This window comes from Anopheles funestus, chromosome 3RL, assembly GCF_943734845.2.
Source record: "Anopheles funestus chromosome 3RL, idAnoFuneDA-416_04, whole genome shotgun sequence".
NCBI lineage: Eukaryota > Metazoa > Arthropoda > Insecta > Diptera > Culicidae > Anopheles > Anopheles funestus.
In genome coordinates, this window is record NC_064599.1 from 20163064 (window position 1) to 20186286 (window position 23223).

The window sequence follows — 23223 nt, forward strand, 5'->3', positions numbered from 1 at the left end:
GGTTCGTAATGGTGATTTTTGATCCGCCGATCGGATCTCTCGTTTCCTGTCCTTCATTTTGCACACCAGAAAGACGCTACTACTAATCGGCTTAGCTTCGAGCGTAAAGCTATTATAATTATCTGTTTTTTTGTGTCGTTGTGTATTTTTTTTTGTTTTTGCGTGTTAATTGTACTGTGTTTTACTGTTCCTGTTCATTATGTCTTCTGCCAAATCTAAAGGTACGATGCAGGTAATTGTCATTTCGAAAGCATGTTTTCAATATGCAGTATGTTTCCCTCCCTAGCGATCGGTTTGACCATCGGAGATTCCAGCACATCGCGCCCTTCGCCCATAATACAAAAGATCTCCCCAACCGGTAGCTGCACCGAGGACGTTTCGTTTGAGGCATACAAGCAGCCGAAAAACCGATCCAAACGGCGCAGCTTCTCGCCGATGGTGCATCAGGCACGGATACCATCGCCGGAACTGTCACCGATCGAGCTAAGCCAACCGTTCGGCATATCGCCTCATTGTAATACACCGAAAGACACGGAACGTTTGAGTGTGGCGGGCAAAACGCATCTATTAGCTAAACATATCATGTATGTATGGCTTGGTTTGTTCGGTTTGCGATATAAGATAGCTTCATGGTAAACTTTCCTTCCATTTTCTTCAGAACACAAAAGAAGCGTTCGCCACAGGAGAACGAAGCATACGCCGTGACACCGTTGGCCAAGCGTGAGCTCGAACATCGCATCTGCGTTTCCAACATACTGAAGGATATGAATCTGTCGAAGTATATACGCATCTTCACCAAGGAGGAAATCAACTTTGACGTGTTTCTAACGCTATGCGAGAAGGATCTGCACGATATCGGCATCCACTGTCAGCAGGACATCGAGAAGATACTGGCCAAAATTGCCGACTACAACATGGGCGTGGAGGGCTAATCGTGTGTGTGTAAAATTCCCTGCTGGCCATGGTTCACGATGCGGGAGAAGGATCCCATACATATAGGTTGTTAATATCATTTTTAGAGGATAATATTTAAGTGTTTCGTGTACGTATGTGATTTTAATAAAATGATTCTTGAAGACTTTAGCATATAATATTTAAGATGAAATGAACGTGTGTAATGATTTATTTAAAAAAAAACTAAATTGGAAATGCGCTTACCTATCTATCACTACCGAAGCCGTAAATCATCCGATAGTACATGAGATATTCGTTCTCGTACTCACGGAAGTTACGGCCATTGAAAAGCTTCGTCGATGGGACGTATTTCTTCATGTTGTTGGCTAGCGCGAAGTTGTAGTACAATCGCACTTTGTCCATCGTTTGCCGAGAGTTGTTTGTTAACGTTTCGATTTTATCCAGCAGCTCACATATCTTGCCATGATTAATCTTCCAACGTTGTTGCAGCAGGTCGTGCTCGATGGAAGGTGCCACGACACTGCAGCTGTTTGTCGCGGAAGCATTTGTGTGTTGCTCTAGTTGTTGAATTTCGGCAAACTGCTTTAGTGACACTTCCGCACTAACGCCAGTACATGGCAGTAGGCCCAAAACGGTGGGCTGCTCCAGGAAAATGGCAGCATTCGGTTCCATGCTTAACAGGGCTGCCTTGGAACGACAAACATACTTCCAGAGCGGAATCTGCCGGAATACTTCCAGCTCACGTACGAAGGAAGGTAATACGGCCGGGTTATAAAGAGGACCACCACCTGCCCCAGGAAGAACCGTGGTATCTAGCCGGCTGAATGACTGATCGCTCATGTTCAGTGTTTGATTGTTTCCATTCTTTTGCCGCATGGTGTGCACCGTGTGCTGACACATGTACTTCGTGTAGTGCACCTTTTGCTTAATTTGACGCACCTGCTGCAGCTCTGCTTCCATGTGTTTCGATATTTCCTCAATCTGGCCATAGATTTCCCTTAGCTGACCAAGCAGTTGCTCGTGATTTTGTATCTTCTGGGTGTACGTGAGCAACTCTTGCTTTTTGCGCTCGATCTCACGCACCATGTAATCTATCTGGCCCTGGTTATATTCGCGCGAGTTCCATTGCACCAGATACTCTTCCAGTGCTTCATCCGCTTCATCATCCATCACGTTTACGAGGGCCATCTTCGCTTCCAGTTCGTTCGAGCTCGGAGTGTACTTGGCAAGGTACTCTGCTCGGGCCGCATTCACCTGGTTTCGAATGGACACAACATCCAGAAACACGTTGATGTGACTCGAGCACAGTTTTACCATGCTTGCCTGCAGTAGATCAAGATCGGACAGCGTGACACTCTGTTCACGCACGTTCGGTCCGTTTTCGTGTTCGGAAATTTCTCGTAAATGTTTGTCCTTCATCGTAAGCAGTACGTTCCACAGGAGATGATTCGGAATGCTACGCAGCATATCGCGCAAGTCAGTCCAGAGTTCTTCCTGCAAAGTACGGCTTGTTTCTTGATTTTGATCCTGGAAATGTTCGTAAAACACCTCGAGCAACTGGATGCATCGTTCGATGGCTTTCTGCGCTGTATCAGGGTGACATGATTCGGACCCTTTGATAGGCATTATACGATCGATTCGCTGAACCAGTTTTGCTTCTTTGTCGAGATTGGATTTTAGCGTTTTTTCATGTGCCATGTGCAGCGTAACTTTACCATACGATTCATCCAGTTTGTACATCAGCTGTAGTTTTTGAACGTCTGCAAAGCAATTACTGGTGATTAGTTACAAATGAACAACATCATCTTATCAGTAATGGTTACTTTTTTCCTTGATTTTCAAGTTGAAAGAATCGAATCCTTCAATAGACTGTTTCATTCGTAGTCGTGTTTCGTCGATTTTCTTCTTCAATTTCTGTATCTTCAAAAAGCGCTGCAGCTCAACGGGAAGCATGTTGAAGGCAGCGTTCTACAAACGAAAACGATGGAAGGGAATGAGAAAGTCGACCGAAAGACCCCGAAAGGAGTTTCTTGCTTACCGCAACGATGCTGTCCGTTTTTCTATGAATTTGTAGCTTATGAACGAGCACATTTTTCCGCATTGCTGCAATCTCATGCCGAGAACGCACCTTTTCCATAATGTGCTGAAACATGGTGCTTTGTTCGCCACGGAACGATCTGAAATGGAATGCATATTGCAGGTCAGCTTGAATGTGCGAACACCACAAAACGTTAGTACGTACTTTTTCAGTGCATCATCTAGAGGTATTTTTTCCGGCGGACATCCCAGCTTTGTGGCCCATGCTTTGAATTTCACAATTTCATCCATTTTACACACGAAAGAAACAATACTTTAGCACAAGAACTTTTTCGCTTCTGCACAAGCCTCTCGATTCGTTTAATTCAAAACAACGACTGCTAAAACCCGTCAAACGGTTGTTGTCAAAATTCTGCTGAATACAAAAGCACCGCGTAGCGGATAGTAGCGGAAGCGTGATATTTATTCACGGCGACCGCGAAAATATTAAACAAATTTGTTCAAAACTTAATTTATCTTCACTTAAATGCGCTTAAAACAATTCAAAATATTTTTCAAAGGTTAAAATGTATTTTATTTGCACTACCAAATGAAATAAAAAGCGCTGAATAGATATGTATTCTCGATAATGAAGGGTTGATTAAACAAAACTGTCAAACGCGTCTTGTGGACATACCTCTTCGTTCGTCACTAATCAAGCATCCAAACAAACAGTGCTGAAAATTGTGTGAAATACGCGGTGATGAACGAGCGTTTGCTTGTTCGGCATTAAATAAATCTTCGCAATGAAGAAAGATACGACAGAAGATACACCCCGTCCCTTTAAATTATAAGTATCTCCGATGGGAACGTTTCCGGAACACCTGGAAGACAGGTAGTCGTATCGTGTGTAATCGTGTTTTCTATTTCCCCATTATTCACAGCGCATCAAATTCTCAGCCTGACTGGTATCAGTTTTGAGCGCAAAAGTATCATCGGTTTTGTGGAGCTGCTGATCGTCCCGACGAGCGATTGGTTACCGGCGATACGATTAAACTGTCGCCAGTGTCGTATCTATCGCGTTATCCTTGACGACAGCTATGAGGCCGACATCCATTACTTCGATCCGTTTCAGGACATTTGTCAGGGCGAGACCAAGAACAAGTCGCTGGAGTTCTTCTCCAAATCGCACCTCGATGTTGCGCGCCATTCAGATGCCGATCACAACAAGGGTGAGCTTGTGATTGTGGTGCCACAGGACGCGAAGCATCTGATTTCCGAGGGCCGTGGTATACGGATTGGCATTGAGTTTTCACTCGAAGATCCACCGGGCGGTGTTCATTTCGTCATACCAGAGGGTGAAGGAACGATGGAAGAACGAGCGGCACACATGTTTACGTACGGGCATGAGAATTCGTCGCGAATGTGGTTCCCTTGCATCGACAGCTACGCAGAACCGTGCACATGGAAGCTTGAGTTCACCGTGGATAAAACCATGACGGCGGTTTCGTGCGGCGAGCTGGTAGAGGTGGTAATGACACCGGATTTACAGCGCAAAACGTACCACTACGTTCTGTCGGTACCGGTATGCGCACCGAACATTGCGTTAGCCGTCGGTCCGTTCGAAATCTTTGTAGATCCTCACATGCACGAGGTGACACACTTCTGTCTTCCACAGCTATTGCCGTTGCTAAAGAACACGGTACGCTTTCTGCACGAAGCGTTCGAGTTCTATGAGGAAGCACTTTCGACGCGATATCCGTTCTCCTGCTACAAGCAAGTGTTCGTGGATGAAATCGACCAAGAATGTAATGCGTACGCTACGATGACAATCCTGTCGACGCATTTGCTCCATTCGATCGCTATCATCGATCAAACGTTCCACTCGCGCAAGATTATGTCGAAAGCGATCGCCGAACAATTCTTCGGCTGTTTCATTACGATGGAAAATTGGTCGGATGCGTGGTTGGCTCGCGGTATTGCCGAGTATCTGTGTGGTTTGAATTCGAAAAAGTGCTTCGGAAACAATGCGTACCGTAGTTGGATTCGGGACGAACTAGACGAAGTGGTACGGTACGAAGAAAAGTACGGTGGAATCATCCTGGACTGCAGTCAACCACCGGCACCGCCAGCCGTTTCGAGCATCAACAACTCACCGGCTGCACCGCAGAAGGCGTACAATGACAATCCGTTTTATTTTCCGATCAAAAATCTACACACCATGTCACCCAAGTACATCGAGATGATGCGCAAGAAATCGCACTTGGTCATACGCATGCTGGAGCATCGGATTGGGCAGGAGTTGTTGCTGCAGGTGTTTAACAAACAGCTCGCACTCGCGTCGAATGCGGCCGGAACGAAGATCGGCAGTGGACTGTGGGGCCACCTGTTGATTTCGACGAACGTGTTCACGAAAGCGATCTTCACCGTCACCGGTAAGGATATGGCGGTGTTTATTGACCAGTGGGTGCGTACCGGTGGTCATGCCAAGTTTACCATGACGTCCGTGTTTAACTCGAAGCGTAACACGATCGAGCTGGAAATTCGACAAGATTGTGTAAATCAGCGAGGTGTGCGGAAGTACGTTGGACCGCTGCTGATTCAGCTGCAGGAGCTTGATGGTACATTCAAGCATACGCTCCAGATCGAAAACATTATTGTAAAGTCGGATATTACGTGCCACTCGAAAAGTCGACGTAATAAGAAGAAAAAGATTCCACTCTGTACTGGTGAAGAGGTCGACATGGACCTTTCCCCAATGGCGTAAGTTATTGTCGCTACGGAAACACATCTGTTTACATGCTAACGTACATTTTTTCCCCACTGTTTTCGATAGGGAATCACCGGTTCTGTGGATACGGCTCGATCCAGAAATGACACTACTACGCTCGGTTAACATCGAACAACCCGATTTCCAGTGGCAGTTCCAGCTACGGCACGAACGCGACGTTACGGCACAGCTGGAAGCGATCAAAGCGCTAGAAAAGTACGCCACACCTCAAACGCGTCTGGCCCTTACCGACACGATCGAAAACGATCGCGTATTTTACACCGTTCGCTGCCAGGCAGCGATCTGTCTGACAAAGGTCGCAAACGCCATGGTCACATCCTGGCAAGGGCCACCGGCAATGTTAACAATTTTTAAAAAGTTTTTCGGCTCATTCAGTGCGCCACACATCATACGGCAGAATAATTTTACCAACCTGCACCATTACTTCCTGCAGAAAACGATCCCGGTAGCGATGGCCGGTTTGCGTACGGCGCACGGTATTTGTCCACCGGAGGTGATTCGGTTTTTGTTGGATCTTTTCAAGTACAATGATAACTCTAAAAACCATTACTCGGACAATTACTATCGGGCGGCACTGGTCGATGCACTTGGCAATTCAATTACGCCCGTCATTTCGGTGGTCCACCAGGGTCGTGCTCTTTCTTCGGAAAGCTTATCAGCAGATGCAAAGTATGTGATCGAGATATCAGCTCCAAAAAAAAACATTACTCATTATCATTTTTATCCATTTCTTGCAGACTAGTGCTAGAGGAAGTCACGCGAATTCTGAATCTGGAGAAGCATTTACCATCGTACAAATATACCGTGTCGATTGCATGTCTGAAGGTAATTCGTAAGCTGCAAAAGTGTGGACATTTACCAACGAATCCAAAGATCTACCGAAGCTACGCTGCTTACGGCCAATACATCGATGTACGCCTAGCCGCCATGGAGTGTCTGGTGGATTACGTGAAGATTGATGGCCGCTGGGAGGATCTTGAACATTTAATGGAACTGCTCGAAACGGATCCCGATCCGATGGCTCGGCATCAGCTCGGACGGTACATGATCGAGGCGTTACCATTTGATAAATCCAACCGGCATCGACTGGATCGGGAAGCACTTGCACTGCGCATATGGGAAAATATGAAGTAAGACGTTTTTGGGTGAGATTAAGTTAACTGAGATTTGATGATCCTTTTTTTCTCTTTTCCTCTGTTTGCTAGTTCTAAATTATCGCATGATACACGCCTCCGGTGTGATATGATCGATCTTTACTACACCCTGTACGGGATTCGAATGCCCGCTTGTCTGGTTAATCAAGAACTGGGAGCAATTTTACGTCCACAGAAAGGATCGTCAAGTTTCTACTCGGATCGTTCGAGCCGGCGTAATTCTCCGACATCGGACGATGTTACACTTGCGCCTTATACGATAAAACGAAACCGCTCCGTCACACCGGAACAACCCGACGTGAAGGAATCGTTCGACATGATCGAAATAGGTGACACGAAGGTAATGATTCCGCGAAGCCGAGACGGTTCACCATTCGATGATGCGGAAAGTCGCGCACGGGAGGAGGAAGATAACGAGCGAGTAGCGCGGGAAAATCAGCGCATCATAGAAACGGTTGAGGCCAGCATCAAGAAGGAGGCTGGAGAGTCAAGCCACAAGACGAACGATCCGGTAAAGGAGGAAGTAATTGATCTGGATGATACGGATACGCCGACGAGTGCGCTGGAGAGGGATCCACCGGCGAAGAAGATAAAAGCAGAATTTTATTCGGACAATTCCATCTCCCTGCCGGGCATCAATATGGGCAGCTCGAAAAGTGCCGGTCCGACTGGGTTCGAACCGGGTATGTTTGCAAAGACAAGTGCGTTCAGCGAATCGTCTCCGCAGCCAGATCTTAACAGTTCCAAGTCCGACAGTAGCAAGGTAAGTTTGCTGAATATTTGTTTGCCAGAACGGAAGAGGACAACTAATGATTGGCTTGCTGTTGAATTGTTTTTTTTACAGAAGAAGAAAAAGAAGGACAAAAAGAAGCATAAGCACAAGCACAAGCATAAGCATAACAAGGATAAGGATCGAGAGCGCGATCGGGAGAAGGACAAGGAACGGGGAGATCGAGACCGTGAAAAGAGTAAGGAAAAGAAGGATCCCAACATCGTGCGAGTCGTACGGGAGGAAACACAGGAGACGCTCAGCTCGGCGGATAGCTCTAGCCGGGACAGTAATCCCACCACGATGGATATAACACTTTAGATGAAAATATTTTTACGCAAAAGATTGAACCATCAATCCGGGATTGATCGTCTTGTGGTAATTTTGAGTTTTTTTTTTCACGATTTAATTTTGAAAAGTGCAAAAATATAGTACATAAATGGAAAAGAAACAGCAAGTTTGAAATATTCGCTTTTCACTGCGGAATGGTAACATTCAGAAAGTGTGCGAGTAATCAACGCGACGTTATGAACGCGCACATGTTTACCGCTGTCAATGGGGATGTGTTCGTCGCCGTTGATTCGTGTTGTTGCTATATCCGGGACGGATTAGCGAGGTTTGTTGTATTTTTTTAACAGCATTTATTTTTTTATCCACGAAGAAACGTAGAATAATCTTGCCGAGAAGCAGCATCCATCGCTGGCCGCGTTCACGGTTGGTGTTCTCCGGAACAGCTCGGGAACAGTGACCCCGATTTCCATAGCAAACCGGGACACATCCCGTTCCAGCATCGACGGCTCCGACATTTACGGTCTGTGGCTCGTGTAATCCTTGATCCAAAGATCTGTTCATCTCCGTGTCAAAGGACAGTGGTTCAACTGGGAATCACCATCATCTGCTGCTGTTACGATCGAACACCCCAACGATGGCAAGTGGATCGGAACCGTGCTAGGTGGTCTTGCATTGGTTGTTGTAGAAGTGTGCTACAGTGCGAAAAGGAACCGGAAATTTGCCCTCACAAGCAGTGCATCCTTCCAGAAAACGTTCACCAAGGCGAACTGTTTATGTGGCTTGCAAGGTTTGAATGGCATTTAGGTGCATTATTGCACGGTACGTGACAGCGTTACACCGGTGCGACAGGTCAGGTGATCGATCGAACCGCTTGGTAATTGGTAGGGCGAAGAAGCGGCGAAGGGCATCCACGAACCCACGGAGACCGGGAACGGAAGCCATCGCTGGAGTGTTCCATCCATGCAGCAACAGCAGCGAAGAAGGAACAAGAAAAACACAAACCTACAAAAAAGGGATGATGCCTATTTTCGCGCGAGAGTGAAGGAGAAACCCTTCGCACATTGGGCGAAAGGTAGAAGGTACAGGTTCGATCGCCTAGGACAGGCGAACTAGAGCGAAAGAAAAAGCAAAGTGCACTGCCGCCTTAACAAAATGTGCTGCCGCTGGGTTGCGCGAGCGAAATAGAGCATATCTTGCGGAGGGATACCAACAACAACAACAACAGCAAAAGCATACGAAAACCGCGGATTGTGTGTGTGTGTTTATTTTTTTGGAAGATGACGATGTCGGTCATTTTCTGCGTGTGGTGACAGTAGTGTGAAAATATCCACCTTGACGAATCGTACCATCTTAGCAAACGTTGCCGCGTATCATAAGAAAGGTGCGTACATTACGCGTATGTGTGTGTCAAGGGATTTAGGCGGTGGCGCTGCTGAGAAGGGTGAGGTGGTGATGTGCTTTGTTTTGCTTTCTTCCCAGCAATAAACCACCGGGAAGAGTGGGGAAATCAACCTGTCAAAAAGAAGACGGCTGAGATCTATCCGGGTGAGCTGGTGCTAGTTGTTGCTGTGTGTGCTTCACGTGTACACACAACACATACGCATCTGTATCCTTTTCGACGGGTAGTCCTGTGAGTTACGGTCCCTTTCTTACGGACGTGCGGACAGGTAGTGGCTATGACTCACCTCACCAATCTCACGCGTGAGTGAAGATTCCTTCTCGTCAGTGAGACAGCCCAGTGTAGGAATTCGGTCGATGCTGCTTTTAGGTGCAGTTTCCGTGTGTTCGGTGTACATTCTGCACCGTAATAAGCATCCGGTTGTAACTGTGTTACTATGATTATTTTGTTTCTAATTTTCCATCCCTTTCATCAGGCCTTTCCGAACTGAATTCGATTGAGTTGGCAAGAGAAAAGTGTTGCGTTTGGTGGTAAATTGTAATTGTAATTGCTGTGAGATTCTGTGTCCATGCTAGTTAATGATTTGACCGAAAAATGAATGGCAGACGGCGCCTGCATTGCTTAGCGTAACAATTCGGGCAGATGTTACGCCTGATGTGAATGCTACCTCACATTTCGTGCACAGGTGCATCGTAACGCTGTCAGCGTTTTGTGTGTGCGCGTGTGTTTGTGTAATTGGTGTGTCCTCTCGTGTGGAGCTGAAGTGCGTGTGCTTGTGTTCATCCTTGTTGTTTTTCTTGTTTTCGTGCAAAGTGATTAAAAAAAATTGAGATCGAAGAAGTGAAATAACCTTTTACACCATTTCACGCCCTTCCTTAGCCCTTTTAAGAAACGCCGAAGGAAAAAGGCTTATGCAGGGTTTGGTGGTGTGGTGCAGTGGTGTCAAATAATGTATTGTAGCGTAGATAAAAATCAATCCACAACCGGTAGTGCGAGTGTTATTGGTGCCGGCGTAGGTGGCGGTAACGTGATGATGAGCGGTGTGGTGGGATTAAGTGGTAGTGGCAGTGTGGGCGGAGGTGGCGTAGGTGGTGGAGGAGGTGGTGGTGGAGGCAGTGGCGGATTTGGCAGCGGAAATGGTAACACGGTGCCACCAAACAACACGAAAAATGCGAAAGAAGGTAAGTTAGTTGTCACCCAGCAGCAGTGGAGAAGATTTCTTTTAGCAAAGATAATATAATAATATAATAACTTATTCTTCATTACACTCTTTTAACTCCCTCTTATACCACACTTCATCTTCCCTCCTCCGTTTGAGATTTTGTCTCGTATTTCTATTGCACTCGATCATCGGGTCGATCATCGTCCTGTTCGTAACGTCGTAACGTAACGCAAAATCTTCTGGAGTGGTACCAAACACCTCATCACACATTTCTAGCACGTGGGTGGACCAGCTTCAAAATTTGTGTCCATAAATAACCGAATCACTCTGCTCCATTCGAGGCCACGGCTCGTTCAAGGTTGCCCCGATGATGATGGCGATCGAAGTTGAGAGACAGAGTCCAAGCTCTTGAACCTTTCTTGATTGTTGGGTTTTTCCAACTCTGGGAGATCGATTTCGATTTTTAATCGAATTTACGCGATGTATTGTTTTGTTTGAATGCATATTTCATGGATTTTTACGTCTCAAGACAATAAAAAAAATCGTACAAAATCTGTACCAATAAAACATTGTGACATCCTGCAAGAACAACGTGCGTAACACGCTGTATACACGGTATGTGTGACGTCTACTTGCCCCCAAAATCCTCTTCCACGATAAGCGAAATGTACTCGATAAAATCCGATTCCCGTTTTTGTTTTCCTTTCCTCTGCCGTGTTGTAAAATATTTGCTTCAGTTTTGTGTCGAATTGGGGCCAAATTTAATTCTCCTACACCGGGGGTAGAAGGTGACTTTATCTCACCCCCGCACACCTTTTTTTTAATGTGGTGCGTGTTGTGGAGAATGTGTGTTTTGCCGATGTTGGTTTTTGTCGTGTATTACCAGACATTTGCCCTTTTTTTTCTTTTTTGGCACTGCAACTTATCGGAACACGCTTCGTATGATAAGCATCACAACAAAGGATGCCGATTGTTTTTAGCCGCGTTTTTGTTGAGGCAGCGTTTTGTGCAACTTTGGATTTTGATGGTGGTAGAAGTCGGTTGATAGATTATCTTACGCTTTGTGTGATAGCAGCCATACAAAATAACAGATAAGAGGAAGAGAAGATTAAAGGTAGTAGATTAATTAAATTTTTTTAATAAAATGTTTCTTGGGTTTTTGGTAAGAAAAATATATTTAGGTCAAAAATGCTACTTGGGATAGTAATGGCACCGTCACAGCAACACCTGTAATTTCTTCCCTTATTTCCGGAGCAATTCTATGTATGTGCCGTGTAAAAGTGTGTATGTTTAGCAAAATCTTCGTTCGGTACTACATTCCAGTAGATGCCCACCCTCTAGCAAGCAGGCAGGAATGAACCTCTTCTAGACGGCTTTTGCGAATTGTGCACAAGCGAAGAAACAAAGAATTAATTCGCACGGAAGAAACGGCAAAAGTCAATGAAATCTTTGCGCAAACCGACCGGTAAGACGGGACTCGGTACGGTTTTAGTCATGCGAGTGCCCAGGAATCTGGTTTCAATGACTGGCAAACTTACACCCAGGCGACCGGCGATTGCTGTTAAAGTGCAATAAGCAAACGTGGATCTTTTCTGTTTTTTTTTGCTCCAACGGTGTTTGGTTGCAACTGATAGTTTTTTTTATGTTTGGTGTTTAATGATAATAATTTAATTATTTTAATTATAGCAAAGAAACGATCTATTTAAAATGTAAAATTTTAATATGAAAATTAAATTCATCAGTTTGTCATATTTTCCAAAAGAATTTATATTCTTCACCAAAAGCTACCAGCATAGGTTTAGTTTGGTTTTCCGATCGTGTGTCATTCTCTCGTACATTCTTCTCACGATCGATGCTTAGCGTTGCAGAAACTTGATCTTTCTTCTTCCGTCCCTGGCATCATGTTTCTCGCATCGCTTTTTGGGGATGAAGCAATGAGGTGTCCTCGGGTACGCAACGGGTACGTGGTATGAGTATGTGTGTGTGTGTGTGTGCACTCACTTGTGCACGAACGAGTCAAATGCCTTTGCAAAACGCCATCACCGTTCTTGAAGGAAAAGCAACTAAAAGAATCGATGCGGACCGGAAATTTCTATAATAATTGCACCATTCTTGGATCGAAAAAAAAAACCTGCGAAAGCTTTAGCAAATGCTTCTCCAGGTTTCGCAAATCATGTGTGTTTAGTGGGAATTCCCATTGCTAGTGGAAGTGTAATAATCAGTAAGGAATTTACTTATTGATGGCATTTCCGTGCGCTATAAGGATTAAGCTTAAATGGATTTATGTCTGAATAGAATTTTTTTTATTTTTATTTATTTACCTAATTGAAATTACAAAAATTAGAGCTACCTAGCCTTTTAAGCGTTTTTCGTTCGTGGTTAATTTTTAAACAATTTTGAAGAGTTGGAGTGTATTTTATTGTTTATTGGAGATCGTACTATAGAATATATTTTTAAAACTCATTTTTCAACAACGTTAGGATTGTTTAATCCCAAAAAATTATGTGATGAAAATGAAGCGTTCCAGTCAAAATGACTAGTCCGGCAGTTCTAGTGTTAATTGTGTATTCTTTAAAGAAGTACAGCCTGTCCATTCTTCGGAGAATACTTTAAGTAGCGTTTAAAGCAATTTTTGAATTAAACGTATGATGATAGAAAAAAAGAACATAATTCAAAAATTTAAACTACCATCCAATCGGACGTCTCGCGTTTAAGTTATGTTGTGCACCAACTTAGATCGTTTGAGTCCTGGCAACATTGCTTCCCTTTTCCGCCTGTAATCGGAACAGATTGTATCATAAACTTATGGTTAATGTTTTATTATACCTTAATCACGAAATATTTGAAAGCTACAGAGTGTACTTTTAGCTTAACTTTTAAAATATTTTTAATTTTTTTGTTTGAGCAATTCAGGGTTAACATTTAGAAATAAAGTTGCAAATATAGACGAACCGGATTAAGGAAATATTTTAAGTAACTCAACATGAATTTAAAATGAACTTTACATGAACGAAAATCACGAAATAAAAACGCGAATATCGACCATTTTTGTTACGCAACATAGAGTTATCCCATAACGACCTAATTCCAAAAACCCATTTGCGCAATTATGAAAAGCGACACATTCTAAGGTTAATAGACGGCCATAGGCAAAAAAAATATAAATCAACAAATTGCTTGTCTTTGCAAAATTGCGCACCGATGACAACATCCTAGAGCTCCCTACGGACGGATGTACGAGTTATAGATCATTTTCAATTTTACTATTTTCCCCGGTGTTTCCTTCACGCTAGAATGCACACGCTGCACTTTGTAGAATTGTTTTGCAAACAATCGATTGGCATAAAAACATAACTACTTTCTACCCTATCGCCTTACCGCATAAGAACTGATTCACACACTGGAACTGCATTTGCTACTGTGTTTGAAATTGCAGAAAAAAAATGCCAACGAGAGCGATGCGGATCAACGTTTTCAAATTTCTGTGTGGAAATGGGTTTCCCGGTGAGATGACACAAAAAAAAATTTTTCGCTTTCACAGTAAATTCACCATAAACCGAGTGTTTTTTTTGTCCATATATTTATGGAGATGATGGTTCCATTCATGCGCGCATGTGTTTCAGTCTGGCGTGCTAAAACGCTTAATGCATAAAAGTGAAATGATTTGTCCTTTTTTTTCGTTTTTCCTTCGTTTTTTCGTACCATTTTCCCGTGTGTCGTGCTAGTTTTTGTTTGTAGTTAGAACTTATCTGGCGCTTGTACAGCATTTTGTCTGTCTATCCGTTTTCTCGGGAGTATTCCAATCCATGTGTGTTGGATCATCCGAACGTGGTAAAAACTGACGCATAAAAGCGCATAGAAGCTTCATGTGTTTGCACGATGGCGTCGTAAAGAGGTTGCATTTTCACACCGCTGTAAAAGTTTTATAAGAAAAACAAACATCAGAAAAATGTGCATTTGAGGTATAAAATTAAATGAGAAATAAATAAAAAAGGCAATAAATTTATATTTTTATATTAAACTTAAGCACTTTTCTTTTAATGTTGCCCCCGTGTCATTAAGTATTGTGTTTAATGTGCGTATTTAAACGATACTTAAGCGTTATCATTTCAATCAATATTCCATTTTTCAATGGTGGATTAAAACGAATAGAACCATTGGAATGAATCTGTATAAACTTTTCCCCCCCCGCCGGAATGCTTGTAGAAATATTGCTCTTATTCTCTTTACTTTTTTAATGCCTTTAAGTGAAGCAGTTTCATGCAAAAGGAAAGAGTTTTCATGTGGGAACCGGTAACAACAAAAAAACTGATTTTATGCGGCATGTTCTTCTCTCCATTCCAAGGTTTCAGTTTTGGAGACAGTTTTTTTTGTTTTATTTGCTTCTTTTTTCATGTTATCGTTTCTCATCTTCTTTTACGGTACGTTTGTTTCAGTTTCCGGCTCACTTCCGACGGTTTTGCAGTACTATTTCAGTTGTTCTGTACTACTTCAGTTTTTTTTCTCTTTATTTTTGTTTTTTTTTTTGCTTCAAGATTATTATTCGTCTGCTTTTCTGTTAGAGTTTGAAACAAAAAAAAAATACCAAACGTAAGAGCTGAAGCAAATGCACATACCAAATGCAATCTTTCTCATCGTACGTAACCGAAAGAGACCACATCAAACAGAGGCAAGGGTTGGAATAAAAACAAGACTGCAGTCACATAACTGATTGTAGTAACTGCAGCGAACAGGGCGAAAGAAAAGCGTTAGCGATCGCTATCTAATCCATTTGGCGGAAAATATGTACGTCACCGGGCCCACCGAGTGAGCCGAGTTGGAATCAAGTGGATTACATTCCTGTTTCTTCACAAGTGTACTTGTCGGAAGTACTTGATGTTTTTTGTTGTGTTACAAAATTAATAATTGGTATTGGCTGAAGTATAAATAAATCATTTATTTGACTTTAAAAGTTCCTGCCGGAAGCACTCCAGAAATTCAAACTTTGATAATCTTCTGACTAAAATCACAGCTGAAGTGAAGTTCCAACGACTAGATGTAAGATCTTTCAGCGTGAGATTGTTTCAAGCCGTCGCCGTGTGTACTTTTTACAAAAGCACCAGCATATGGCATATGATTTCAAGATAATTAACGTTTATAATCAATTACACTCCGTATCAATTATCGCTACGGTCTGCAAACAGTGACAGTGCGGCATAATTAATTCGAACTAATTTGCATGCCATGTGTCAAATCTCCTCCACCCACAACACCGTGTCGGGGGTGGGCGGGAAAATGCACGTGTCCGGTGACACTTGACGGTGTCATGAGTGACCTTATGAACATTAATTTGCTTTTTTTTCTTTATTAATATAATTATAATGATGCATTTCGTTTGGAAGTATCATAAGGATGATTTTGTAAGGATAGAAAAAGTAGCAGTTAGAGAATTTCTCGTTTAACACTAGAACTACCGGACCAGTCATTTTGACTGGAACGCTTCATTTTCATCACATAATTTTTTAGGGTTAAACAATTCTAAGGTAGTTCAAACATGAGTTTCACATATATATTCTAAAGTATGATCTGCAATAATCAATAAAATATATTCCAACTCTTCGAAATTGTTTAAAAATCAACCACAAACGAAAAACGCTTAAAACGCTTGGTAGTTCTAGTGTTAAAGTTAACGGAAATTTGTTATTTAAAATTGAAGATGGTTGTTTTATACTGCAATGCAATAATGCATTTAAAAAAAACCAAAAAAGTAATCCCATGCAGTAGTGATGGGCATGCGGAATCGGAAGTACCTGGTTCCGGTTCCGTGTTCGGAATCGTTTCTGGTTCCGGAATCGATTCCGGTTCCGATTCCAGATCCGATTCCGAACCAACTATCCGAAATCGATTCCGACCAAAACAGTATTTTGCCCATCACTACCATCCAGTCTATTTCTAAGAGTCTCAATTCAATCGCAATTGCATAGAATGTGGAATCCTTTTTCGTATTGAATTCTAATCGAATTCCAGTCAGGTCGAATCTAAATTGCACTCCAAACGAGTCGAATCTCGAACGAGTTTCAATCGAATCCAATTCGAGCTCCAAACGAGTCGAGTCTCAATCAAATCCAATTCGAGCTCCAAACGAGTCGAGTCTCAATCGAATCCCAACCGGAACTCAATTGGAACGAATCCGATTCGACTCCTTCAATTAGATTCCGATCCAAAACGGATCTCTCAAGGGATTGTATCCTGGAATCTTCCGAGTCCCGAATTTCCCAGCACCAAACTTTATTAGAACACAAGTTTTTTGACTTATCTCTTCAGCTTTTTTTTCTCTAAAAAAACAAGTTGCCTTATAGTTATGTTACGCACTGTATAACTATCAGTGTTCAGTTATCCGTGAAAGATTAAAGCAGTTTTAAAGGGGAAATGTTCGAAGACCTTTAGCAGTCCACTTCTAATATCTCCATGATTCCATCTCCATGTGAAGGTCAAATTCATAGAGATTAGTAATAATGACAATAAAAATTTTAAAGGAACATAACAAAGTTGGAAACGAAAGGTAGCGAAAGGGAAAATATCAAAGTTGAAATATTTCACATATTAGTTCACATATTAAGTAGCAATGATTAAGAACGAATCACATATATTTTTCAATAAATAACATAAAAAATAAATTTCAACTCGTATCGCGTTACAGTAAAGCAACTTTAATTTCCCCGCTGCTATGGAACGAACATGTGCTTAAATAACACCGCATCGATGCAAATAGTTTTCACTGCGACACTAATCACGTCAACACAATGCCATGCAAGATTAACTCCAAGGAATGTGAAGCATTCGCAGTGTGTATGTTTTTTTTGCCCGGCTCTCAAACCCAAAACCAGCCCCAGCGCAACCGAGTTTTCCACAGCACACTGCGGCACACTGTAGCGAAAATTGTCATCGTTCGATTTGGTGTCTGCGGTCTGCCGTGAACCGTTTGGTTCCGGTTCACCATTAGATTGCTCTTGTTTTTTTTAAAGATTCAATTGAAGCTACCTTCTTCTTCCTTGGAACGTACTCTACAGTTGCAAAACCCACGGACCCATTCAGACACGTTTCACTCCTACAGACGGAGAACTAGTTTGTGTTTTCCTATCCGTTTTTCCTGCACACCTCGGCAGACCAACGACCGTGCGTGCTGTTTCCAAAGGAATGCTCGTGCGATTGGCTTTCCCCTATGGAGTGTATCACCTTAGGCGCGGACCGCACATACACGCCACACCGTATTTATAGGCGCTCGAAATGGTTGTGTCCACACGCCGTGGTTGCACTAATTTTCTGTGGCACGGCATTAACGGGACGGTTTATTTTTGTCGGCAAAATATTTACGCACACGCGCGCGTCACCAAATCGTGATGACACTTTCTTCCCTTTGTGTTGGTGTCCGTGGCATCGGGGTACGCATCCCCCCCCCCCCCTTCCCCTTATTTCGCGCGTGCTTTTCACCTGAGAAAAACTAGAACCATTTCCGTTACTCGGATCACCACACGGTGTTCTGCCGCGGGTTGGTTTTTTGGGGAAATTCGCTGTAACGCGATCCGGGACTACGAGCGGGACGCATATACGTAACAGTGAAGCGACCAATCTCATTAATCACGCGACCACGTGACTGGGATTTAATTCCGCTCATTACTATGCATAGCGGCACGGGAGATACTATTTTCATTTGCAATGGAAAAGCAGCATTCTTACTCGCTACTTTTCCCCCCTTTGCTTGCTTCCACCAAGGAGCTGTGAAGGTGCTAAGTTGTTTGACATAAATTGGAGAAAACATACTTAAAGGAGCTTTAGCGATTGGAATTAGGCTGATTGAATTAATGAAGCAAAGTAAAACATTACCACCCTTATATCTTACCACGTACGCGGCTGCCGACTTTTTGTGCAAACGCTTTTGCTAATAACAACTTCACGTGAGTGGAATTGACGTCCGTTGGGTTGTTGTTACTGCCACGGAACGGGATGATTGGTGGGAGCCACAACTATACATGGGAGTGATAGGACAAAAAAAAGTTCCAAATATTTGCGTCTCACGTCGTGCTGTCCTCTTTGAGTAGCTGATCACGATTCCTGATGAAGAAGCGAGCTCACGTCAGGAACACCGAAAACAAAAACCGCCACGGAACCATCGAAAGCTCATCATTCAGCCATTTATCATCATTTAGAACGGCGGAAAAAGGTGTAGCAAGGTGCAGTAAACAGAATAAGAATCTTTTTTTTGTTTTGGAAAAAGTTAGCCTTTTGCGTTGCACTATGCGATCGCGTTTCTTCTTATGCTGCTGGTTATGCTGGAAAATGTTGAGGTTCTTTTTGCGAATGAACTTGCAAATTAATCATTCCTTTGTCAAGCGATGAAAAGGTGGTTCTAATTGAGGGTGAGATGCTGATGTGGAGTCGAATTGGTGGAAAATTGATCGTTCTTGCTTGGAATGTTTGATACGCGAGGTTGCATAATCGGCTTTTGTTGAAGCCTCAATTAAATTATCATGAGCGAAGTAAAATTGCTTGAAGTGAAGAAGGATCACGTTGTTCCCATAACTACAGCGTTAAGCGGTCTAGTATGAACAAAGATGACATCTTGCATGGGGTAATTGGGTCAGTTAAATAGCACAATCAGAAAAAGCTGTCTGCATAAATACGTCCAGTCTGGGTTCAAGTCTCGATTCGAGCCGTATCTTTTCATTGCGTAATACGCAATTATTAGACTTGCTCAATAAATTAGATTCTTAAAGAGACCCTTCCAAAGATCTAAAAGCCCCCAAAGAAGAAGAAATACAGCACTGATTGTTAATCTTGTTTTGAAGGAGTGTTGTAATTTAAACTTTAGATTGACTATTGTTTAACGCCCATCGTAATTGCTTAGCCTTATCATGCATAACGTATGAACCAAACCTCTTTTTTTTCTTTCCGCCATTTTCCATTCAGAACGATATTCTGCAACAGACCGTGAAACATTTTCCCTAATCCTGTACTCACGATCATTTATCGGCGTATTACGCTCATCGATCGATACGCACCCGAAGCAAGGCAAGCTGTAGCAACCTATTACCGTGCTTTTGTCATTGCAATGATTTCGATTCCGTACACAGTCCGGGAATGGTGGATCGATCGATCGATTACAGCAGTCGTTCTCCATTACCGTACGCGATTTCCGAACTCAATTTTGACTCCACCGAAAGCACCCAGCCCCCATTCCGACTGGGTCGGTGTGATGTAAATACAATGTATTTGTCAAAGTTTGATTGTTCGAGCACACGCTAAATGGTCCGTACCAGAGTGGACTAAAGGCTATGGGTGGGTGGTTGAGGTTTTGTGGAGCATTTGCTGTTTGATAATCCCATTATCAACCTACTTATTTCTAACTGCAAGCGGTAACTCAGCGGTTGTGGTGGTGGGGGTTTGCTAGGATGGGGTTTAATCAAGCGAAGCTGGACAGTATCAAATGGGGGAGGGTTTGTCTACCGGAGGAAGTGTGTTTGTACGTGTCACAAAACGATACTCGCGGTCATGTTTTGCTCTACTCCATCGAATGAGAAATGGAATGTAACACACCAGTGACGCAACATACGACGTTGTAGTAGGTGCAAGTCTTCATTTAATTTTGTTTTGATAAAAAGAGTTTATTAAAAATAATCAACTAGCTTGAAAGGCTATATGCAATGGGATACATGAAGGAATGTCGTACATTAAAGAAGTTAATACAATTTTTTTTTTTTTTTGCTCGGTTAGAACGGCCTGGCCGTATCAAGACTTATTTTACCACGTAGCAGGATAGTCAGTCCAAGCTACGGGGGGACGGTCCGGATGGGATTTGAACCCGGTCCTGCCGTGTGGACGGGTGCCGTTTTTCACATGCACCACCGGGCCGCCCCGAGTTAATACAATATAGAAGTTTAAATTCTTAATTTAAGAATAAATAATAAATTCTTTTTTAGTGCTTATTTAATCACAAACTTTATCCAATATCCACGAGACACTCCGTTTAAAAGTTACTAAGCTGTCGAAGCGAAGACTTTAAACTTCAAACACGATTATCTCGAAAACATGGTTGCTAAGTTGTTGGACATTACAACACAAAAACGGTTCTTCCTATTTGATTGCAATTTAAGTTTATGAATTCTTCACAATTCTGTTCTTTTCTCGTACGTAACCGTTCTTATGTCTTTTAAACAAGCTCTTCAATCCAAGCTTCTGTATCCACTTTTGCTCTCGAAAATCCTGGATTTTAAATGCTTTTTTAATTTTGTCATTTTTGAATATTTTTTACAGAATCCTAAGTACGATTACAGGATTGTAGGTTTTGTTCTAGCTTCAAAGGGGTGTCCTGAATGTCCGCTAATCAGCAGATTGCCATCAGAAGTTCCACTAGCCGAAGAAGTTAAAAATTAAAAACTAAACTGTTCCTGAAAAACGATGGAGTATTTTTATGGTTTAAGGAGACACGATTACTGAAGATATCTGGATCAATATACTTCAAACATCGAATACGCTAATGTACTTAGCAAATCTGACCAGGTCAAGTTCGGTTGATCTATTCTCTGAAATAGCAGGAATAAGATCTTGTTGTTAAGATGTGGAATCAGTTGATAGTTGCTGATATTGTTTTAGACCAATCCTCAGTTCATGAAAAGGGACTCAACTGTCATCTCGGAATACGAATCATGACGCGACGAAGGGTTTTTAGTGGTAATACTGGTAGTAATCTTGGAATTTTTATAACCACTTCAAGTGTTCCTCAAAGCTCGGAAAACTATATTTAAGGAAACAACTGTAATACCAGAAATATGAAGTACAGAAGACATAAGTCATAATTAAAAATGATCGAATTAAGATATTTTGCTAAATCATGTTCGTTTTACTCCTTCATTGATTGACTTAATAACTGTAGCTGCTTCTGTTCTACGTGATGATCTCAGTCCATACTATTTGCCGTTCCACATCAATGGGCTTATCTGATGTTATCGGGTTTCTACCCATTTCGTACAGTTTGATGACGTCAAAGCAAAACCTCAGACGATGAAGTAATTCGCCCAGCTAACGAAGTTTGCGAATTCATTTCATCGGCAATTTTATTTCCGCAATTCTTTCTCTGCCAAAATTGCCTCGCCCAAAAAACGATCGAGCCAAAAACAAAGCAGCAAAAGCATAAGGTTTTTGGATGATGGGATTTAAAATTCACCGTTGCCCTTCGAAGAATGGTGCAAAACCTTCGAGCCTATTAAGGCCTGCGATACGATACTGCGGGTTGAAAGTTTGACCACCGGTTCGGTTCGTCATCGCTGCACAAAGGTGAGCCAGTAAAATTGCTGGAAAAGTTTTCCTCGTTTCGTTCCGACCTATCGGTTATTTTACCTGTTCCGGGGTGAAAATTTAATATGAATCTCTCACACAAAAAAAAAATCACAAAGCGAAATATTTATAAAACACTTCATCCATGGGCGGTTAGAGGTTAATATGAGCTGTCAAAGTTTGGCTTCAAATGAGTACACAAATAGCTTTATCTGCAACGTGTTTTCTAAAGCTACTAGCTCGAAATGGACGATACTGACGTCACAGTGAAGAGTATGGAAAAGAGGAGAACAAACAGGATATGAAGAAGTGTATTTTTATATTGCGAAAGTTGGAGCATTCTTAATTCCAAACATTTATACAAAAGATACGAATTATGGTGTAATTAAATCAACTTTTTTATGGCACTAAAAACCCAGGATGTTGTCCTGGCCTTCAACTTGCTATTTCTGTCTTTCTTGAACTTTTATTTATTCGTTGCTGAATAGCCAGTTCTACTGACGAGAGTTGGTCCAGATGGGATTTGGTGCCAAATGAATGAATCGGGATACGGGATACTTCTATCAATTGTGATACTACAGGTACTACAGGAGTGTCTTAGGAGATTAAATCATTTTAGATATAGAAAAAAGCACTACGTTCGACAGAATCTAGAAGAAGACGGGTTGAAGTTTATATGTTTATTAGTTATTCAATTGTCATTAGAAATTTTCTGATTCTCACTGAAATGCTGTAGGTGGCCAACATTCCTCATTTAGTGCATTCGTACAAGCACGTCAAAATAAAAGAAGTCATAGTGTTATTTTTATTGTGGCGTTTTGATTGAAACATTAGGTCATTCCAGTGGCGCATTCCGGTTAGAAATGTCCGGGAGATCAGAAAAACAAACTTCAGCTCGGGTGCATCACTTCTTTTTTTAAAACTAGACTCGAAGCTCTGGTGCTCGAAACAACCCACTCTGTTTGGCTTTTGACTCTGGGAAACGTCATCATCAATCTCGCTTCCTTTTTGGAATGGTTTCCATTCCAAAGATGCAGTTCGCTCGGTGACTATGGTAAATTGGTGTGTATGTTTGGTGCTCTCAAAATAGTGATTTGAGATGTTTTCGTTGTCTGAGAAAAAAATATCGCTTCTTGTATGTTAGACATCGCTATGCTATATTTCAAACACTTTCATTTAATGTGTACCTACTGGTCGGTGAAGAAGGCAAAACTAATAGTGTAAAATGAAACAAATCACTACGTATTAATTATATTTTGCCATGACTCCGATCTGTGACTTTATCCCTACAGAACGTAATATTATTCCCTTTGATGCCCAAAAACACATGTTCTCTAGTTGTAATAGTGCCACATATTGGACGCTCCTTTTTTTTTAGTTTTATTCATACGCGACACTCGTTTGTGTACCGTAAAG

The 23223-nt window shown here is 42.3% G+C and overlaps 4 protein-coding genes across 4 annotated transcripts in view; 3 read left to right on the top strand and 1 right to left on the bottom strand.

Annotated features, from left to right (window-relative positions):
- Positions 1 to 16: 16 nt before the first annotated feature.
- LOC125772247 (uncharacterized) lies at positions 17 to 1078 on the top strand. Its single transcript, XM_049443745.1, has 3 exons — positions 17 to 221; positions 287 to 584; positions 659 to 1078. Exons 1-3 carry the CDS (start codon positions 200 to 202, stop codon positions 930 to 932), a joined length of 594 nt encoding a protein of 197 aa, XP_049299702.1. The 5' UTR covers positions 17 to 199; the 3' UTR covers positions 933 to 1078.
- Positions 1079 to 1088: 10 nt separating this feature from the next.
- LOC125772237 (augmin complex subunit dgt5) lies at positions 1089 to 3351 on the bottom strand. Its single transcript, XM_049443713.1, has 4 exons — positions 3158 to 3351; positions 2954 to 3092; positions 2739 to 2883; positions 1089 to 2675 (listed from the first exon to the last, which is right to left on the bottom strand). The coding sequence occupies exons 1-4, from the start codon at positions 3241 to 3243 to the stop codon at positions 1159 to 1161; spliced, it is 1887 nt and encodes a 628-aa protein (XP_049299670.1). The 5' UTR covers positions 3244 to 3351; the 3' UTR covers positions 1089 to 1158.
- Positions 3352 to 3602: 251 nt separating this feature from the next.
- On the top strand, positions 3603 to 9887 carry LOC125772229 (transcription initiation factor TFIID subunit 2). The gene is made up of 7 exons (XM_049443696.1): positions 3603 to 3781; positions 3874 to 5694; positions 5768 to 6391; positions 6460 to 6852; positions 6928 to 7639; positions 7721 to 8261; positions 9811 to 9887. Exons 1-6 carry the CDS (start codon positions 3738 to 3740, stop codon positions 7964 to 7966), a joined length of 3840 nt encoding a protein of 1279 aa, XP_049299653.1. The 5' UTR covers positions 3603 to 3737; the 3' UTR covers positions 7967 to 8261; positions 9811 to 9887.
- Positions 9888 to 10019: 132 nt separating this feature from the next.
- Positions 10020 to 23223, top strand: part of LOC125772241 (cyclin-dependent kinase 14) — a 124908-nt gene continuing 111704 nt past the window's right edge. The window contains exon 1 of the mRNA XM_049443716.1: positions 10020 to 10516. Within this exon, the coding sequence (XP_049299673.1) occupies positions 10285 to 10516 (232 nt within the window). The 5' untranslated portion in view covers positions 10020 to 10284. The remainder of the gene's footprint in view (positions 10517 to 23223) is intronic.